This window comes from Mobula birostris, chromosome 27 (assembly GCF_030028105.1).
Source record: "Mobula birostris isolate sMobBir1 chromosome 27, sMobBir1.hap1, whole genome shotgun sequence".
In the NCBI taxonomy this organism is placed as follows: Eukaryota; Metazoa; Chordata; class Chondrichthyes; order Myliobatiformes; family Myliobatidae; genus Mobula; species Mobula birostris.
Genome location: NC_092396.1, coordinates 39,826,556 through 39,842,830, shown reverse-complemented (window position 1 = coordinate 39,842,830; position 16,275 = coordinate 39,826,556). Strand labels below are relative to the sequence as shown.

At 40.4% G+C, this 16,275-nt stretch overlaps 1 protein-coding gene across 1 annotated transcript in view; it reads right to left on the bottom strand.

Annotated features, from left to right (window-relative positions):
* Positions 1-7,308: 7,308 nt before the first annotated feature.
* Positions 7,309-16,275, bottom strand: part of disp3 (dispatched RND transporter family member 3) — a 310,321-nt gene continuing 301,354 nt past the window's right edge. The window contains exons 19-20 of the mRNA XM_072244981.1: positions 10,400-10,566; positions 7,309-7,671 (exon numbers count right to left, since the gene is read on the bottom strand). Coding sequence (XP_072101082.1) covers positions 7,309-7,671; positions 10,400-10,566 — 530 coding nt within the window. The remainder of the gene's footprint in view (positions 7,672-10,399; positions 10,567-16,275) is intronic.

Here is a 16,275-nt window from a genome sequence, read left to right as displayed (position 1 = left end):
GGAAAAAAAAGGGTCCCCAAAGATCCCTTCTAAATCCTTTTTTCCTTACCTTACATCAATATCCACTGTACATCCGGAGGATGGAACGCCAATACAGATTTAAGCAGAGTCGGAACTCTAAGATTACATTTTTTAAGAAAATAGGAAAAACGTTGCTTTCCTCTTGTTGGGAAATAGGTTCTGAGGGACAATTAAGTGATGAGAGATATTTAAAATTTCCTTGAAGGAAGGAGAGGAGAAAATAGGACAAAAGGTTACCCAGTTGCCATCTGAGCAGAAGGCAGAGCTTTTTATGCGTCTAAGAGAAAATTATTTTGACACCAAATATAACCTAAGTGTTAATCAGAAGAAACTGTAAAATTGTTTGTTTTCTCCGATCGTGTGTTATTAACAGTCTTATCAAACTGCAATTGAAGCTTGTTAATCAGTTAAGTGTTCAGTCTATAATTAGGCTTCAGACTCTGAACATTTGTCTCACTCAATTAAAGGGTGAACTACAATGCAACTCAAATGTTGGAATAGGCTGTATAAGTTCCACACAGATTGTGTTCCAGAAGATATATTAAATCCAAATTATCATAGTGCTTTTAAACCGGAGGAGCTAAATTCTTGAAAATATCTCCGTCAAGGTGTACCTTTTTAGGTCATCTGTGAGTGACACAAGGTTCTTATAAAATACTCATTGGACTAGTTTTCTATGACCAAGTAAAATACATTTTATACGAGATAATTTCCAGGATGTGAGAAGCTGGTTGTTTAGTGCATCTGACATATTTTCCCAGTGTCAATTATGGGTTTAATGACGTCACCTGGTGAGCTGTGGTTAATTTTGCATCTCATAACTGAAACTAGCTATTGAAAGTATGACCTACAACCATTGTTTACACTCAGTTATAAAAGGGAAAAAATCTTGCCACAAATTGGTAAAAGACGAGAACTTAAAAAATGAGGTGGGGGATGGGAGTAGCACCCCAAGAATCCCCACAGACAACTAAAGATATTTAATGCTCCCTTTACATTTGTCAATTATGTTACTGATACGGTGGAGTGAAGGAGTTTCCCCTCATGTTCCCCTTAAACTTTTCATCTTTCACCCTTAACCCATGATCTCTAGTTGTAGTTCCACTCAAGCTTAGTGGAAATAGCCTGCTTGTATTTACCATATCTGCCTCCCTCATAATTTTGTATACCTTCATCAAATCTCCCCTCAATCTTCTACATTCCAAAGAATAAAGTCTTAACCTATTCAGTCTTTCCTTGTAATGTCTATTTATATTTGTAAGATATTTCCTCATAATTTTTATAATTTCAACCTTTCCTGGAGGTAGGTGAACAAAACTGCAATATATAAGTTCATGCAGGAAGTCAGGGGCATGTGATCTGGGGAAACTTGGCTATGTGGATTCAGAATTAGCTTGCCTACAGATAGCAGGGGGTAGTAGCAGAGGGACTGTATCTTACCTGGAGATTGGTGACCAGTGGTGTTCCATAGGGATCTGTTATGGGACCTCTGCTCTGTGATTTTTATGAACGATGAGGAAGTTAGTAAGTTTGTAGATGACATAAAGGTTGGTGGAGTTGATAGTGTGGAGGGTTGTTGTAGGTCATAAGAGGACATTGATATGACGCAGAGCAGGGCTAAGAAGTGACAGGTGGAATTCAACCCACAAAAGTGTGAAGTGATTCGTTTGGGAAGGTGTAACTTGAAGGTAGAATATGGGGTTAATGGCAGGATTCTTAACAGCATGGACAAGATAATAAGAGGAATAGATAGAGTGGATAGCCAGCGCCTCTTTCCCAGGGCACCACTGCTCAATACAAGAGGACATGGCTTTAAGGTAAGGAGTGGGAAGTTCAAGGGGGATATTAGAGGAAGGTTTTTTACTCAGAGAGTGGTTGGTGCGTGGAATGCACTGCCTGAGTCAGTGGTGGAGGCAGATACACTAGTGAAGTTTAAGAGACTACTAGACAGGTATATGGAGGAATCTAAGATGGGGGCTTATATGGGAGGCAGGGTTTGAGGGTCGGCCCAACATTCTGGGCCGAAGGGCCTGTACTGTGCTGTACTATTCTGTGTTCTATGGAGGATGTTGGGGTTCACATCAACAGATCTCTCAAAACTGCAGTACAAGATAATAGGGTGGTTAAGAGGGCATATGGTGTGTTGGCCTTCACTAGTCCGAGGATTGAGTTCAAGAGCCACACGGTAATGTTGCAGATCTATAAACACTGATCAGATCACACTTGGGAGTGTTGTGGTGAGATTTGGTTGCTTCATTATAGGAAGGATGTGGAAGCTTTAGGGAGGGTGCAAAGGAGATTTACCTCAGTGCTACTTGGATTAGAGAGCAGGTTTTATGAGGATAGGTTGAATGAGCTAGGTTTTTTTTTGAAACAAATGAGGATGAGTGGTGATTTGATAGAGGTGTACAAGATGATATGGGGCATACAGTAGATATAATGGATAACCAGAGACTATATCCCAGAGCAAAAATGATTACTTGAGCACAGTAGTTGTCCCTAGTCTGTAGGTGAATGTTAGAATCTGGGAGGAGTTGATGGTAAGGGGAGAGAGTGGTATTAATGTCAGATTAGCATAGTGGCTAGCACAACACTTTACAGTACCAGTAACCCAGGTTCATTTCCTGTTGCTGTCTGTAGGGGGTTTATACATTCTCCCTGTGAACATGTGGGTTTCCTCCAAGTGTTCTAATTTCCTCCCATAGTCCAAAGATGTATTGCTAGGTAGGTTAATTGGGCATTGTAAGTTATCCTGTGATTAGGCAAGTATTAAATCAGAGATTGCTGGGTGGAGTGGTTTAAAGGGTGGAAAGGGCCCATTCCACGTTGTAGCTTAATAAACAAACGTGTCTGACGGTTGGTGCAGACTGTATGGGCTGAAAGGCATGTATCCATGTGGTATGAGCCCATGAGTTGCACTCGTGTAACTCAACACACTGTAGAAATACCATTCATTGCATTGATTTAACTCCATCGGCAGCAGCTGTCAACCAATTGATCAGTTCTTGTGAAACCCAGTCAAAAATTAAAATCTGTGGGCAACCCCTCATTATCGATTGTGTTGTCTTCTAAGTGTAAAGAGGCATGGCAGGAAACAAAGTATCAATTCCAGTAAAAGGTTTTCATTTACATTGAATAGAAATTTATTTCGATTTGAGTTAAAGCAGCTGTAAATACAACAATTTGAATGTCAAATAATTTAACAACAGTTCCCAAAACAAGGAACATTGTTCAAAGATTATTTCTTTCTACAAAATTACTTAAGAAATTTACACAATAAGGAAAAAAATACTAAATCTAACACTATGCAGTAATTAGTGTCACTCTGCAATTTTCAATTCTTTGTTAAGTGTTGATATTAATGTACATGTGTTGGACAGTTCAGTATTGTTGAACTGATTACCTTCAGCTCTTTGTAAAATAGTTATATCAAAATACACTGTGGTAGACTTTGTTTTGGTCACTAGGTATAAATTGGGAAACAGTTATTATATTTCCACCTTTTTACTGACCACAGAAATTACACACGGTTGACCTAACGAGGTCTTTGTAAATGGTCTTATTCAAATTTAAGGATGTGATGGGTGAATTTAATTTTAGAAAAGGGCAACATATTTGGGGCAACTCCTTCAGTCTCTGTGAGCAGAGGCATCCATGTAACAAGCAGATCTTATACATCAGCAATTCTCATGGCAAGGTTCTCATGCACCATAGGAACTTTGGCACAGAGGGAAGAAAACCTGGTGCCATAATCAGTTCACTCCTGATATTCACAAGGGGGAATATCTCAAAAAGCACCTGAAATCTGGTCACACAAATAAAGAGCCAGTTTATAAAACTGAGTCCATTTCTTCTTGTTGGATCACTGAATAACTTAGAAACATGCAGCTGAAAACTGGTTGCAGCAAGCATTTTGTTCCTTACCTTTTTCAACAGTTCAGTGTTATATAATTTATATTAATCGGTTTGCATTTATTTATATGTCACATTATAAATTAAACTGTCAATAAGTTTTTTATTATTATTCATTTTTATTCCTCTCTAAACTGACAGCAATCTAATTTATATTAAATATACTTGTTAAGTATTAATGTTTTAGCTTTTTAAAGTATGGTTCAATACCTACATTTGATATACTCTATGTTGTGTCTGTTTTGTTTAGAGGGTTGTAGACAGGATAGATAGTTGGTCTTTTTCTCAGGGCATGGGTAATATAGATCTAGAGGGCAGAGGTGGGAGGAAGTAATTCAAAGGAGATCTTAAAAGGTAAATATTTTACTCGGAGGTTGGTTGTTAATCTGAAATAAACCAGCAGATGAGGTGGTGGAGGCAGATTCAATTACAATGTTTAATAGGTGTGTGGACAGGAACTTGGAATGGAAAGGTGCAGAGGGATAAAGGCCTAATGCAGGCAAATGGGACTAGTGTAGATAAGGCATCGCAGTCGGCAAGGACGAGTTAGGTTGAAGAGCTTGTTCCTGTGCTGTGAATCTACTTAAAATGAAATAGGTGAACACAGATTAGCAGAATTTAAGAGCCAAACAACTTTTACCTGGGCTTCATAGCCAGGATTATCGGATAACAGAATACTTGGTCTTTTATGTTTTTGGATCACACTTGCAAAGAGCACAAACTTCAAGTTAAAAAAGTCCATTGTAATTGATGTAAAAATCTACTGCTGGATATGAACTATCAGCTTTCACTTACATTCAAGTACGTAATGAAGAATAGATGCAGTCAGCTTGTGTTTTTAAGTTAACCACGAAATTGTCCTTTGAAACAATACCTAATTAGATACATGTGAGCTCCTGTTGAATGACAATGCTCCTTAAACAAGATGAATGCATTGATTCTGAATAATAATTAGTTAATTTATAGATGCAATGAGATAATTTGTGCTGCATTCATGTAATCCTCTTCTTCTGAACTAGGAACTATAAATTGACTTCTTTCGTTATAATGTTTATGTACACTTTCACTTTCTGAGCAGTGAGCCATGTCTTCCATTTTAAGGAGACACGAAATATCTTTTAACTTCCCTGCTTGCATGCCCTACCTGACTACCAAGTTTCTGTGCTAAAGGCAAGACATATGCTTGGATAGGTGTTCTAGTCACCCTCCAATACATCCTTCATCCTTAGGTGACCACGACCAACACGATGCATTCAAAATATTCTTGAATGGGAGTCAAAAGGAATAGAAGTTCTTGTGGTCTGATGTTCAAAGGATTTGACCTTTCATTGTAAATTTATAAAACTTGGCAAAAATTGAGCTAAAATCTCAAATATCCTCCAGCCAAAACTTGCCCAAAATATTAAAGGATTTATTAATAGAAAATAAGGAGAAATGAGAGTTCAGACTAGCTTTTTGCTCTGTTTTGCTTAGTTAGTTGAAACCCCCTTACACTTGTCATGGTTAGACTTCTGAATGTTGGTTATCTGGTCAATGTGATAAGTATCAGACTTCTTTAAGTGAACTGAGGGTAGGGGGTAATGAAGAAATAAATTAATTATACAAATCCTGCATCATTATTACACTCAACTCCCAACTAGTTTAAGCACTTAAGTTTAGTTATACTGGTAATTCCCACTGAATTGCCTTTTCAGTCACTTCTTTGTCCCTACACTTCTGATTTCATCCAAGGTTTTCAGACATTTTAATGTGGATTGAATTTGATTTGAAATTGGATTTTTATTCAAAAGAGAAGCATGCAATAGAGAAAAATCAAGTTTAAAGGGAGGAAGTTTCACATAAAATGTTGCTGGATTGAACTGCCAGAGGAACTGGTGTTGACAGGAACAGTAGCAACTTCTAAAAGGCATCTGGACAGGTACCCGAATGAGTAGGGCATAGAGGTATATTGAATTAATTCAGGCAAATGGGTTTATTATCGATAGGCATGATGGTTGGTATAGATGTATTGAGCTTGTTTCTATGTTGTACAGCTCTGTAACGTAAATCAGTCAGACATTTCTTGAAGGTCTACGCAACAAAGAAACCAAATTATTGAAGGTAAAGATATTGGCTTGGCTTAAATAGCAGTGTTTTGCATATGCAAATAGACTGCCGGAAATGCTACCATTCAAACAAGACATGAAACTGATGATCACATATTTGAAGTTGCAAAATGTTCTGCATTCAGAATAGAGGATCTCCCGGTTGCTCTGCTAAAAACTCTATCATTACACATTAGCTGCTAATTGCTGGAACCATGCTGGGCATAAATTCGCCAGCTTGGTAGTCTGTCTCCGCAGCAGCTGCACATCAACACTTTTTGGGGACTGTGAAGCACTTTAAGAAGCCCAGAGGATTGAGACAGATACAAGTTGTTTTACTTTCAGAGTCCATTTAACATCCTCTGAAAAGCACATGATCATACAGGGATTAGTGTCATTGCTTTCCCCAATGACACGTATAAAGAGTTGATGATATTATCCTGCAATATGTAGGCAAGGACATCTAGTATCATTTAGGATGACAATGGAAAACACGCACTTGTATGATCTCTGCTGGCACTGTGCTGTATGAACACTAATTTAGCACCCATGGTTGAAGAACAGCATGTGGGTGATAAGAGTGCATGGCAGCATCCATGGGACAATAGGAGAAGGGAAGAAAGGGCAAGAACTTGAAGCAGTATCCACGTAAATACTTAAAAATAAAACACCAAATGGAATAAAATTGACTGAAACAAAGATTTGTCTTGCAACATGTTTGACTGAAGAGCCTGCTCCTGTGTGTAGTGTTTGAACGTATGGTCAATGGTCCTTTCTCAGATCATGTTCCTTCTTAGGGAGACAGAATGTACAACTGATGTGAATTTACAGTCCTGGTTTGTATTCCTGAGGCCTGACTATGGACACTGACAGCAATCTGGAAGAAAATCATTCAAATTGGAACAATCTTGGCTCAGCTAGAAGATGGAACACTGTATTAACATGACAGCTTTCAACTTTCGGCAGTGACGAGAAGATTTTTTCACTGTCATATGCAAGAAGTATAATTGGCAAAGAGGTCACTAGAAACTACTGAGAATAACCATTTATCCCACTACTTAAACTTGTCCCCTTAAAAATGGTGAAAGTATTCCGAATCCATCTAACCAACAGGGAAACTGCACTCATAACATCCCCTGTAGATGTCGTATGGAGTAGCATCAGGGAGTCTGAAATCATTTATCACCAAGGGAGGAAAAAGTTGACAAAATACTCTGGGTTTTTTTTTTGCATTGTGACAAATTTCCCTTTTTTAAGCATTTTTTGAAGTCTCTTAAAATGTATAAATAAATTACAGAGCTGATACATTGGGGAGAGGGATTTTGACTCCCAGTTTAATCAGTATGAGACAGATGCAGAATCCTCCACCACCTATGATAACTACTCCTATAACTGCCTTGAGGAAAGATCTTCTTGACCGATAGAAGTCACTTGGAGCCAGAATGCTGAGCAGGGCTGTGTTAACAGTTAATGTGTACAGGATCGAGATGCCAGTATTCAGGGCAACAATCTTCCCAAACTTGGCAAATGGAATAATGATGCAAAAGAAGAGAGGGACTGTTGCTATGACAGTGGTGATGGCACTGGATACGATGGCAACACCAACATGTCTCACAGCTGCCAGAGTTCTCCATTTCCCTGCTTTGCATTTATCCTATTAATCAAACAAGACAGAATATTAGTGGACATGTTCAACCAGCAATTGAGCAAGAAAAACTGCTGATGCTGGAGGTTTGAAACAGAAACAGACAATGCTGGAAGTACTCAACAAGTCAGGCAGCATCTGTGGAGAGAGAAATTGCATTGTTATTTGGGTTAATTATTTTTCATCAAAACCAGGAAAATTTAGAAATTTAATATGGTTAAGTTTGCTGAAGGAGGGAGACGTGCAGAGAACAAAGGGAATATCTACAACCATTCTATCCAAAACATGTGCAACCATTCCTAAAGACAGCTTCTATCCCACAGATATCTCCTTGAATGGACCTCTCATATGCTAAGGATGATCTCCCAAGCTATGTTGTTGTGGGCCTTGTACTTTATTAGTTTCCATGTGCTGCATTTTCTCTGTAGCTGCTGCACTATATTCTGCATTGTTTTAAACCACCTTAATGTACTATGAAAGGTTTGATCTGCTTGGGTGGTACACAAACAAAAGCAATTCACTATATCTTGGTACACATGACAATAGTAAACCAGTTCTAAATTTTCCAGACCTCACTCTCATTCAGGCTGACACCACCATTCTTGTGTTTCTGTCTTCTGCTATCTTTCCCCTATTCACAGTCCTAATCTTCATATACAGGACACACAAAAAATGTTGGAAGATTGCAACAAGTCAGGCAGCATCTATGGAGAGGAATAAACATTTGACCTTTTGGGCTGAGACCATCCCCAAAATGTCCACTCCTAATTCCCCTCCAAAGGTGCTGCCTGACTTGCTGAGTTCATCCAGATATTGTGAGTTGCTCAGATTTCCAGCATCTGCAGAACCTCTTGGTTCCTAATCTTGATTATCTCATCTTTGTCTCATTTCTCTCTTAGGTTCCCCCATGTCATTGCTTTGCTCACCTTGTCCATAGTGTCTTCCCCTATTTTCACAGGTAGATAGATAGATAGAATACTTTATTGATCCCGAGGAAAGTTGGGTTTCGTTACAGTTGCACCAATCAAGAATAGAGCAATATAAAACCATAAATAATTAAATAATAATATATAAATTATGCCCGATGGAAATAAGTCCAGGACCAGCCTATTGGCTCAGGGTGTCTGACCCTCTAAGGGAGGAGTTGTAAAGTTTGATGGCCACAAGCAGGAATGAATTCCTATGACGCTCAGTGTTGCACCTCAGTGGAATGAGTCTCTGGCTGAATGTATTCCTCTGCCAAACCAGTACATTATGTGGTGGATGGGAGACATTGTCCAGGATGGCATGCAACTTGGACAACATAAAAACCCAGTAACTACTGTCCTGCTGCTCGTGTGGTCAGAGAGTAGCTCCCTCTCTTTGGGTATTTTCTCTGGTTTCAGTCAAATGCCTCATCTTGCTCTTACTGAGAACACACACTTCACTCTATTGCCCTTCCTAAAACCATCTAAAAGGGACGAGACATTCTGCAGATGCCAGACTTGAGCAGCAAGTGACCTTGCATACCAGGGAGATGCGTGAGATGCTACAGCTCATGGTATTTCTGAAGATGCACAGTGACAAGAAGGATCTGTTGTTAAATTCCCCTTATCTCTCTGAGTTTAGAAGTGAATGCCAGCAAGGCAATGATTTTTTCTACAATTCTTCCTTTAGTACAAACAAAACTCTGGAGGAAATCAGCAGGTCAGGCAGTATCTATGGAGGGGAACAAACAGTCCTGATGAAGGGTCTCAGCACGAAACATCAACTGTTAATTCCCTTCCTAGATGCTGTCTGACCCGCTGAGTTCCTTCAGGATTTTGTGTGTTTTCTAAAACCATCTAATCTGCCCTTTTATATCTACAGTACGTTCCTGAAAACATCGCTTTCTATATCTAAGTCAAGCCTCCAGAAAACCAGTGTTCACAGAGAAACTAGAGGTGAATCTCTCCCTTTGCAACAGTGAGCATTGCATAGGCTCCAGATTTCAACAGAAAGTAGTCACATCAGATGCAACAACCAGCAGAGGGAGTTGGGTGAAAAGGTTCCATTTCAGCTCCTTTTCTCCCAGATCCATAACTGCACATAAAAATGACACTGTAAACAGCCTTCTTGTTGCCATCTCTTAATCTTAGCAAATATTTGTACCACTGATTGATAGAAAATAAATTGTGTAAGACTTGGGCTTTTATACAGTTCCCTGCTGCTATGCACAATTGGTTACCATGACACTAAGTGATAATTCAATCAAGTATGTGATTTGCCTCAAATTTCTCTCAAATGTACAGCTACTGATCTGTGCAGTTAAATGTTTTTCAATTTTTCCAAAATGTATTTTTCATATAGTCTCTCATTACTTTGTTGTTCCTTTTTGTGCCTTGTGACACATTGGGTGGAAATTTTGTCCTTTCTGTAGCATTTGTCTGTTTTCTGTGAGGTCGAGTTACTAGTTTGATGCTCAGTCCAGCACGGATGGAAAGCGTGCAAGGAGCCAGCTGGATACAAACTTGGGACCGTTTGCCTCGAAGTCTGGTGTTGATGCCACTACACCAGCGGCCGGCTAACTCATTACTTTGTTTCACAGTAATTTACATGGAAATCCTGTAACTCCCCACCTTCACTTTTGTTGTTTCCTTAGCTAGACCACATCCCCAGATGTTAGGTATCTCACATAGTTCTGATTTTTGGAGCCACAAGGTAGATAATGGGCTATAAATCAAAAGAAAGTTCAAAACATTTAGCTGGTTCCACTTACATCAGTCTCGGCTGTTGGAAGGGTTTCCCCAGCCAGCAGGTAACCCTCAACGAGATGGACACAATAATCCACAGAAGATCCCACCAGGATTGACAATGAGATGGCTTCCACTGCTCCCATTTCCCAGCCCAACCAGTACATGATAGCAACCATCAAGCATATGACACCTAGTGAAATATAACAGATAAGCACATTATTGTACAGAGCATGTGACCCCCCCCCCCCACACTTCACCAAGGACAAAGAACATGGGAAAGGAATATGGTATAGATACTGATGCATTGTGTGTAAACAAGTATCCTGTTTGTACAGAACAATATCATTTGAATAGACAAGATGAATAGTCCTGATGAAGGGTCTCAGCCCGAAACGTTGACTTTTCCATTAATGCTAGATGATGGGTGTAACATGAATGTAAGGAAGGACAAGCCAATGATTGGGTACAAATGCAGACAGAGCAAAGAGTTAAATTGTACCACAGAGGCAAAATTCAAAGGGGTGAAGAATGCAGGACTGAAGGTGCAGTACTTAAATGGGCATAGCATTCGGAATAAGGTGGACAAACTCATGGCATAATTAGAGATTGGTCGGCATAATGTTGTGGGCAGAAAGAAGGCCATAGTTAGGAGCTTAACACAAAAGGACAGGCAGGAAGGCATAGACGATGGTGTGGCTCTACTGGTAAGAGTTGGAATTACATCTTTAGAAAGAGGAGAAATAGGGTCAGAGAATGTTGAATCTTTGTGGAACAAGTTAAGAAACTGCAAGGGTAAAAAAACTTTATGGAATTAAATATAAGCCTCTAAATAGTAGCTCAATGTGGGGTTGAGATCGCAAAGGCAGCTGAAAAAGGCATGTAATAAGGATAATGACAGAATTGTAATGGGGGACTTCAATATACAAGGGGATTGGGAAAATCAGGTTGGTGTCGGATCACAAGAGAGGGAATTTGTTGATGCCATGAGGTGGCTTTTTAGAGCAGCTTGAGCTTGTGCCTATGAGGGGAAAGGCTATCTTAGATTGGGTGTTGTGTATTAACCCAGATCTTTTTAGGGAGCTTAACATAAAGGAACCCTCAGGAGGTTGTGATCATAATATGGTTGAATTCATACTACAATTTGAGAGGGAGAAGCATAACTCACATGCATCAGTATCACAATGGTATAAAGGGAATTCCAGAGGCATGAGAGAGGAGCTTGCTCAAGTGGATTGGAGGAGGATACTGGTGGGGATGATGGCCAACTAGAGATGGCTGAAGTTTCTGGATATAGTTCACAAGGTGCAGGATAGATATGTCCCACAGAGGAAGAAGTTCTCAAATGGCAGGTATAAGCAACCATGGCTGACAAAGGGAGTTAATGATGGCATGAAAGCCAAGGAAAGGGTATATAAGGTAGCAAAAGTGCATGGGAAGTTGGATGATTGGGAAGATTTTAAAATCCAACATAAGGCAATTAAAAAAGCTCCAAGAAGGGAAAATATGAAATATGAAGGCAGATGAGCCAATATTATAAAGCAGGATACCAAAAGTTTTTTCAGTTATATAAAGAGTAAAATGGAGGTGAGAGTTGATATTGGAGCACTGAAAATGATGCTGGTGAGGAAGTAAGGGGGGGACAAAGAAATGGCAGATGAACTTAATGAGTACTTTGCATCTGTCTTCACTGTGGAAGACACTAGCAGTGTGCCAGAGGTCTGTGTGTGTGTCAGGGAGCAAGAGTGAGTGCCATTGCTATTACAAAAGAAATAGTGCTAGGCAAACTCAAAGGTTTTAAGGTGGATAAGTCAACTGGACCAGATGAACCACATCCCAGAGTCTTGAGAGAGGTTGCTGAAGAGATAACAGATGCATTGGTTATGATCTTTCAAGAAAAACTTGATTCTGGCATGGTCCCGAAGGACTGGAAGATTGCAAATGTCACTACACTCATTAAGAAGGGAGGAAGGCTAAAGAAAGGAAATTATAGGCCAGTTAGCCTAACCTCAGTGGTTGGGAAAGTGTTGGAGTCCATTACCAAGGACAAGCTTTTGGGGTACTTGGAGACTAAAGATAAAATAAATCAAAGTCAGCATTGTTCTTCTAAAGGGAAATCTTGCCTGACAAATCTGTTGGAATTCTTCGAGGAAGTAACAAGCAGGGTGGAAAAAGGAGAGGCAGTGGATGCCATTTACTTCGATTCTCAGAAGGCATTTGATAAGGTGCCTCACATGAGGCTGCTTAACAAGATAAAATCCTATGGTGTTACAGGAAAGATACTGGTGCAGATAGCGGAATGGCTGACAGGCTGGAAGCAGTGAGTGGGAATAAAAGGGGCCTTTTCTGGTTGACTGCCGGTGATTAGTGTTGTTCCTCGGAGGTCAATATTGGGACTGCTGCTTTTCATATTGTTTGTCAGTAATTTAGATAATGAAATTGATGGCTTTGTGGCAAAGTTTGCGGATGATTTGAAGATAGGTGGAGGGGTAGGTAGTACTGAGGAAGCAATGCAATTGCAGCAGAACTTAAACAAATTGGAAGAATGGACAAAAAAGTGGCAGATGGAATACAGTGTTAGGAAATATATGATCTTGGTAAAAGGAACAATAGTGCAGACTATTATCTAAATGGGGAGAAGGGTCAAACATCAGAGGTGCAGAGGGACTTCGGAGTCCTTGTGCAAGACTCCCAGAAGGTTACTTTACAGGTTGAGTCTGTGGTAAAGAAGGCCAATGCAATGCTGGCATTTTTTCCAAGGGGGATAGAATATAAAAACAAGGAGATAATGCTGAGCCTTCATAAGACACCAGTCAGGCTGCAGTTTGAGTATTGTCAACAGTTTTGGGCCCCATATTTCGGAAAGGATGTGTTGTCATTGGAGAGAGTCCAGAGGTTCATGAGGACGATTCTGGGAATGAAGGGGTTAACATATGAGAAGCATTTGGCAGCTTTGGGTCTGTACTCACTGGAACCTAGAAAAATGTGGGGAGGGATCTCATTGAGAGCTACCGAATGTTGAAAGGTGGATGTGGAGAGGACGTTTCCTATGATAGGGGTATCCATAACTAGAGGGCACAGCCTCAAAATTGAGGGGTTATCTTTTAGAACAGAGGTAAGGAAGGATTGCTTTAGCCAGAGAGTAGTAAATCTGTGGAACGTTGTGCCACAGACTGCTGTAGAGGCCAAGTCTGTGGGTATATTTAAGGTGGAAGCTGATAGTTTCCTGATCAGTCAGGGTATCAAAGGATATGGCGAGAAGGCAGGTGTATGGGGTTGAGTGGGATCTGGGATCAGCCATAATGGAATGGCAGAGCAGACTCGATGGGCAGAAAGGCCTGATTCTGCTCCCATGTCTTATGGCCTTAAGCTGTCTGGCCTGCTGAGTTCCTCCAGCATTTTGTGTGTGCTGCTTGAACCTCCAGCATCTGCAGATTTCCTCGTGTTTGTGAGTCGGGATAACTAACCAGGTAACGAAACATTTTTTGAAGCATTGATTGGTTGATTAACACTGGCCAGCAGCCAGTTTTGTTCAACTTCAAGGACTCTTAGGTAATGGCTTGTTGCTGATATAGCACTTCTGAAAATAAAACTGCACTGAAATGTCAATATTGATTATGTGCTTAAATCTCAGGAATTCCCTGAATCCATTACCTCTTAACTCAGGAGACTCCATGTGATATCAAGATCGGCTGACTACAAGAGAAACGGTAAACCCAATGGGCCTTAGTAATTCCCAGGTGTCACACAAATCTTTTCCAAAGTCAAGGTCACATTGAGCCGAGCTGTGACAATAGATCTATACCACGGGCAGCCTCCCATCAAATAAAACATCACACGTTCAGGAAAGTGACAAATTCTATCCAGTTACCTACCACTGAAGAGATACAAAATGCTTTATTTGTCATTCTCTATTTTATATTTTATTATTAAGGATGTGGAAGTTTTAACGAAGCTGTGGAGGAGATTTCCCAGAACGCTGCCTAAATTAGACAGCATGTCTTATTAAGAAAGGTTGAGCAAGCTAGGGTTTTTTCTTTGGAGTGAAGGGGGATGAGAGGTGACTGGGATAGAGGGGTATTAGATTATAAAAGGCATAGACAGAGTGGTCAGCAGGTACCTTTCCCTCAGGGTGACAGTTAATATCAGAGAAAATCCATTTAAGGTGAGTGGATGAACATTTAGGGATGATATCAAAGGCAGGTTTTTTTATACAAGTGCCTGGAATACACTGCCGGGCATGGAGTCTCCTGGATAGGCACACGGATGAAAAAAAAATGGAGGATTATGGACTGTGTAGGAAGGAAAAGTTAGATTGATTTTGGAGTAGCTTAAAAGGTCAGTACAGCATTGAGGGCTGAAGGGCCACTACTATGCTGTACCGTTTTACCTTCCGACAGTGCTGTCGAGCGGCACCGTTTAGGAAAACAAGTTACAAACACCTGGTCTGCACACAGCTTTTACATATGGAAAACTGGTGGATTGATTTGCCAGCCAATGTGGAGTGCAGGCACCTTCTGCTATCTGGAAGCTCAGATCGTAGCTGGTTTTCTGACTTACAGACAGTTTACAGGAACAGGATCCTGTGTCTGCATGTGCAAGCAGAGTCTGAGATGGCGAGTTTGGAAAGAGCTTTTGTTTCTCACATGTCTTAATCAACCAGTGGCAAGTGGCTTATTTATTCTTCTGCATGACAGCCTTCCACTCTCCTGGTATTCCTTGCTTTCCACTTGACAACTTGCACTCTTTATGCCACGATTCTGGGAAGATAATGTGTTTTGAAGCACAGCAGAAATAGCAGGCGGGACAAGCAAGTGATATTATTTAGGAGTGATGATGTCTATAATTTTTGTTTTCACTGGCTCCAGGTTTGCAGTAACAACCTGAATTATAAGCAACTGTTAAGTAAGTAGGAGGAGAAACAAATGCACAATGTGAGCGAATGTGCACAGTGATAATTTACTTCACTGATTGGTTATTAATGAACACTCAAACCAGGCCATTCAACCAGAGTGCAGGAGGCAACAAGCTGTGCAACTGCAAAAATGAAGAAACAGTAATATAAATAAATAAGCAATAAATATCGAGAACACGAGATAAAGAAAGTGAATCTATTTGCTGTGGGAATATTTCAATGATGGGGCAAGTGAAGTTGAGTAAACATATTCGATTTGGTTCAAGAAGGGTCTTGGCCTGAAACGTCGACTGCACCTCTTCCTACAGATGCTGCCTGGCCTGCTGCGTTCACCAGCAACTTTGATGTGTGTTGCTTGAATTTCCAGCATCTGCAGAATTCCTGTTGTTTGGTTCAAGAACCTGATGGTTGAGGGATAGTACCTATTCCAGAACCTGGTGGTGCGAGTCCTGAGGTTCTCGTACCTTCCTGATAGCAGCAGTGAGAAGAGAGCATGTCCTGGGTGGTGGGGGTCTCTGAGGATGGATGCTGCTTTCCTGAAACCGCATTTCATGTAGATGTGCTCGATAGTTCGGAGGACTTCATTCGTGATGGACTGGGCCATATTCACTAATTTTTGCAGGATTTTCCATTCAAGGGCATTGGTGCTCCCACACCAGGCTGTGATAGTATAATTGCAACATTTAAAATGTCTTTTAAAAGTTGCAATTATACCTGCCTCTGGCACCTACTTACCACTTCCTGGGTGGGAACATACCAATCAGGTCCTCTTTAAATCATTCCCTTCTCCCATTAAACCTCAAACCTAGTTTTAAACTTGCAAAAAATACTGTGGTTATATATTAATGATTTAGATGAGGGAATTAAAAGTAACATTAGCAAATTTGCCGATGACACAAAGTTGGGAGGTAGTGTGAACGTGAGGAGGATGTTATGAGAATGCAGGGTGACTTGGACAGGCTGGGTGAGTGGGCAGATGCATGGCAG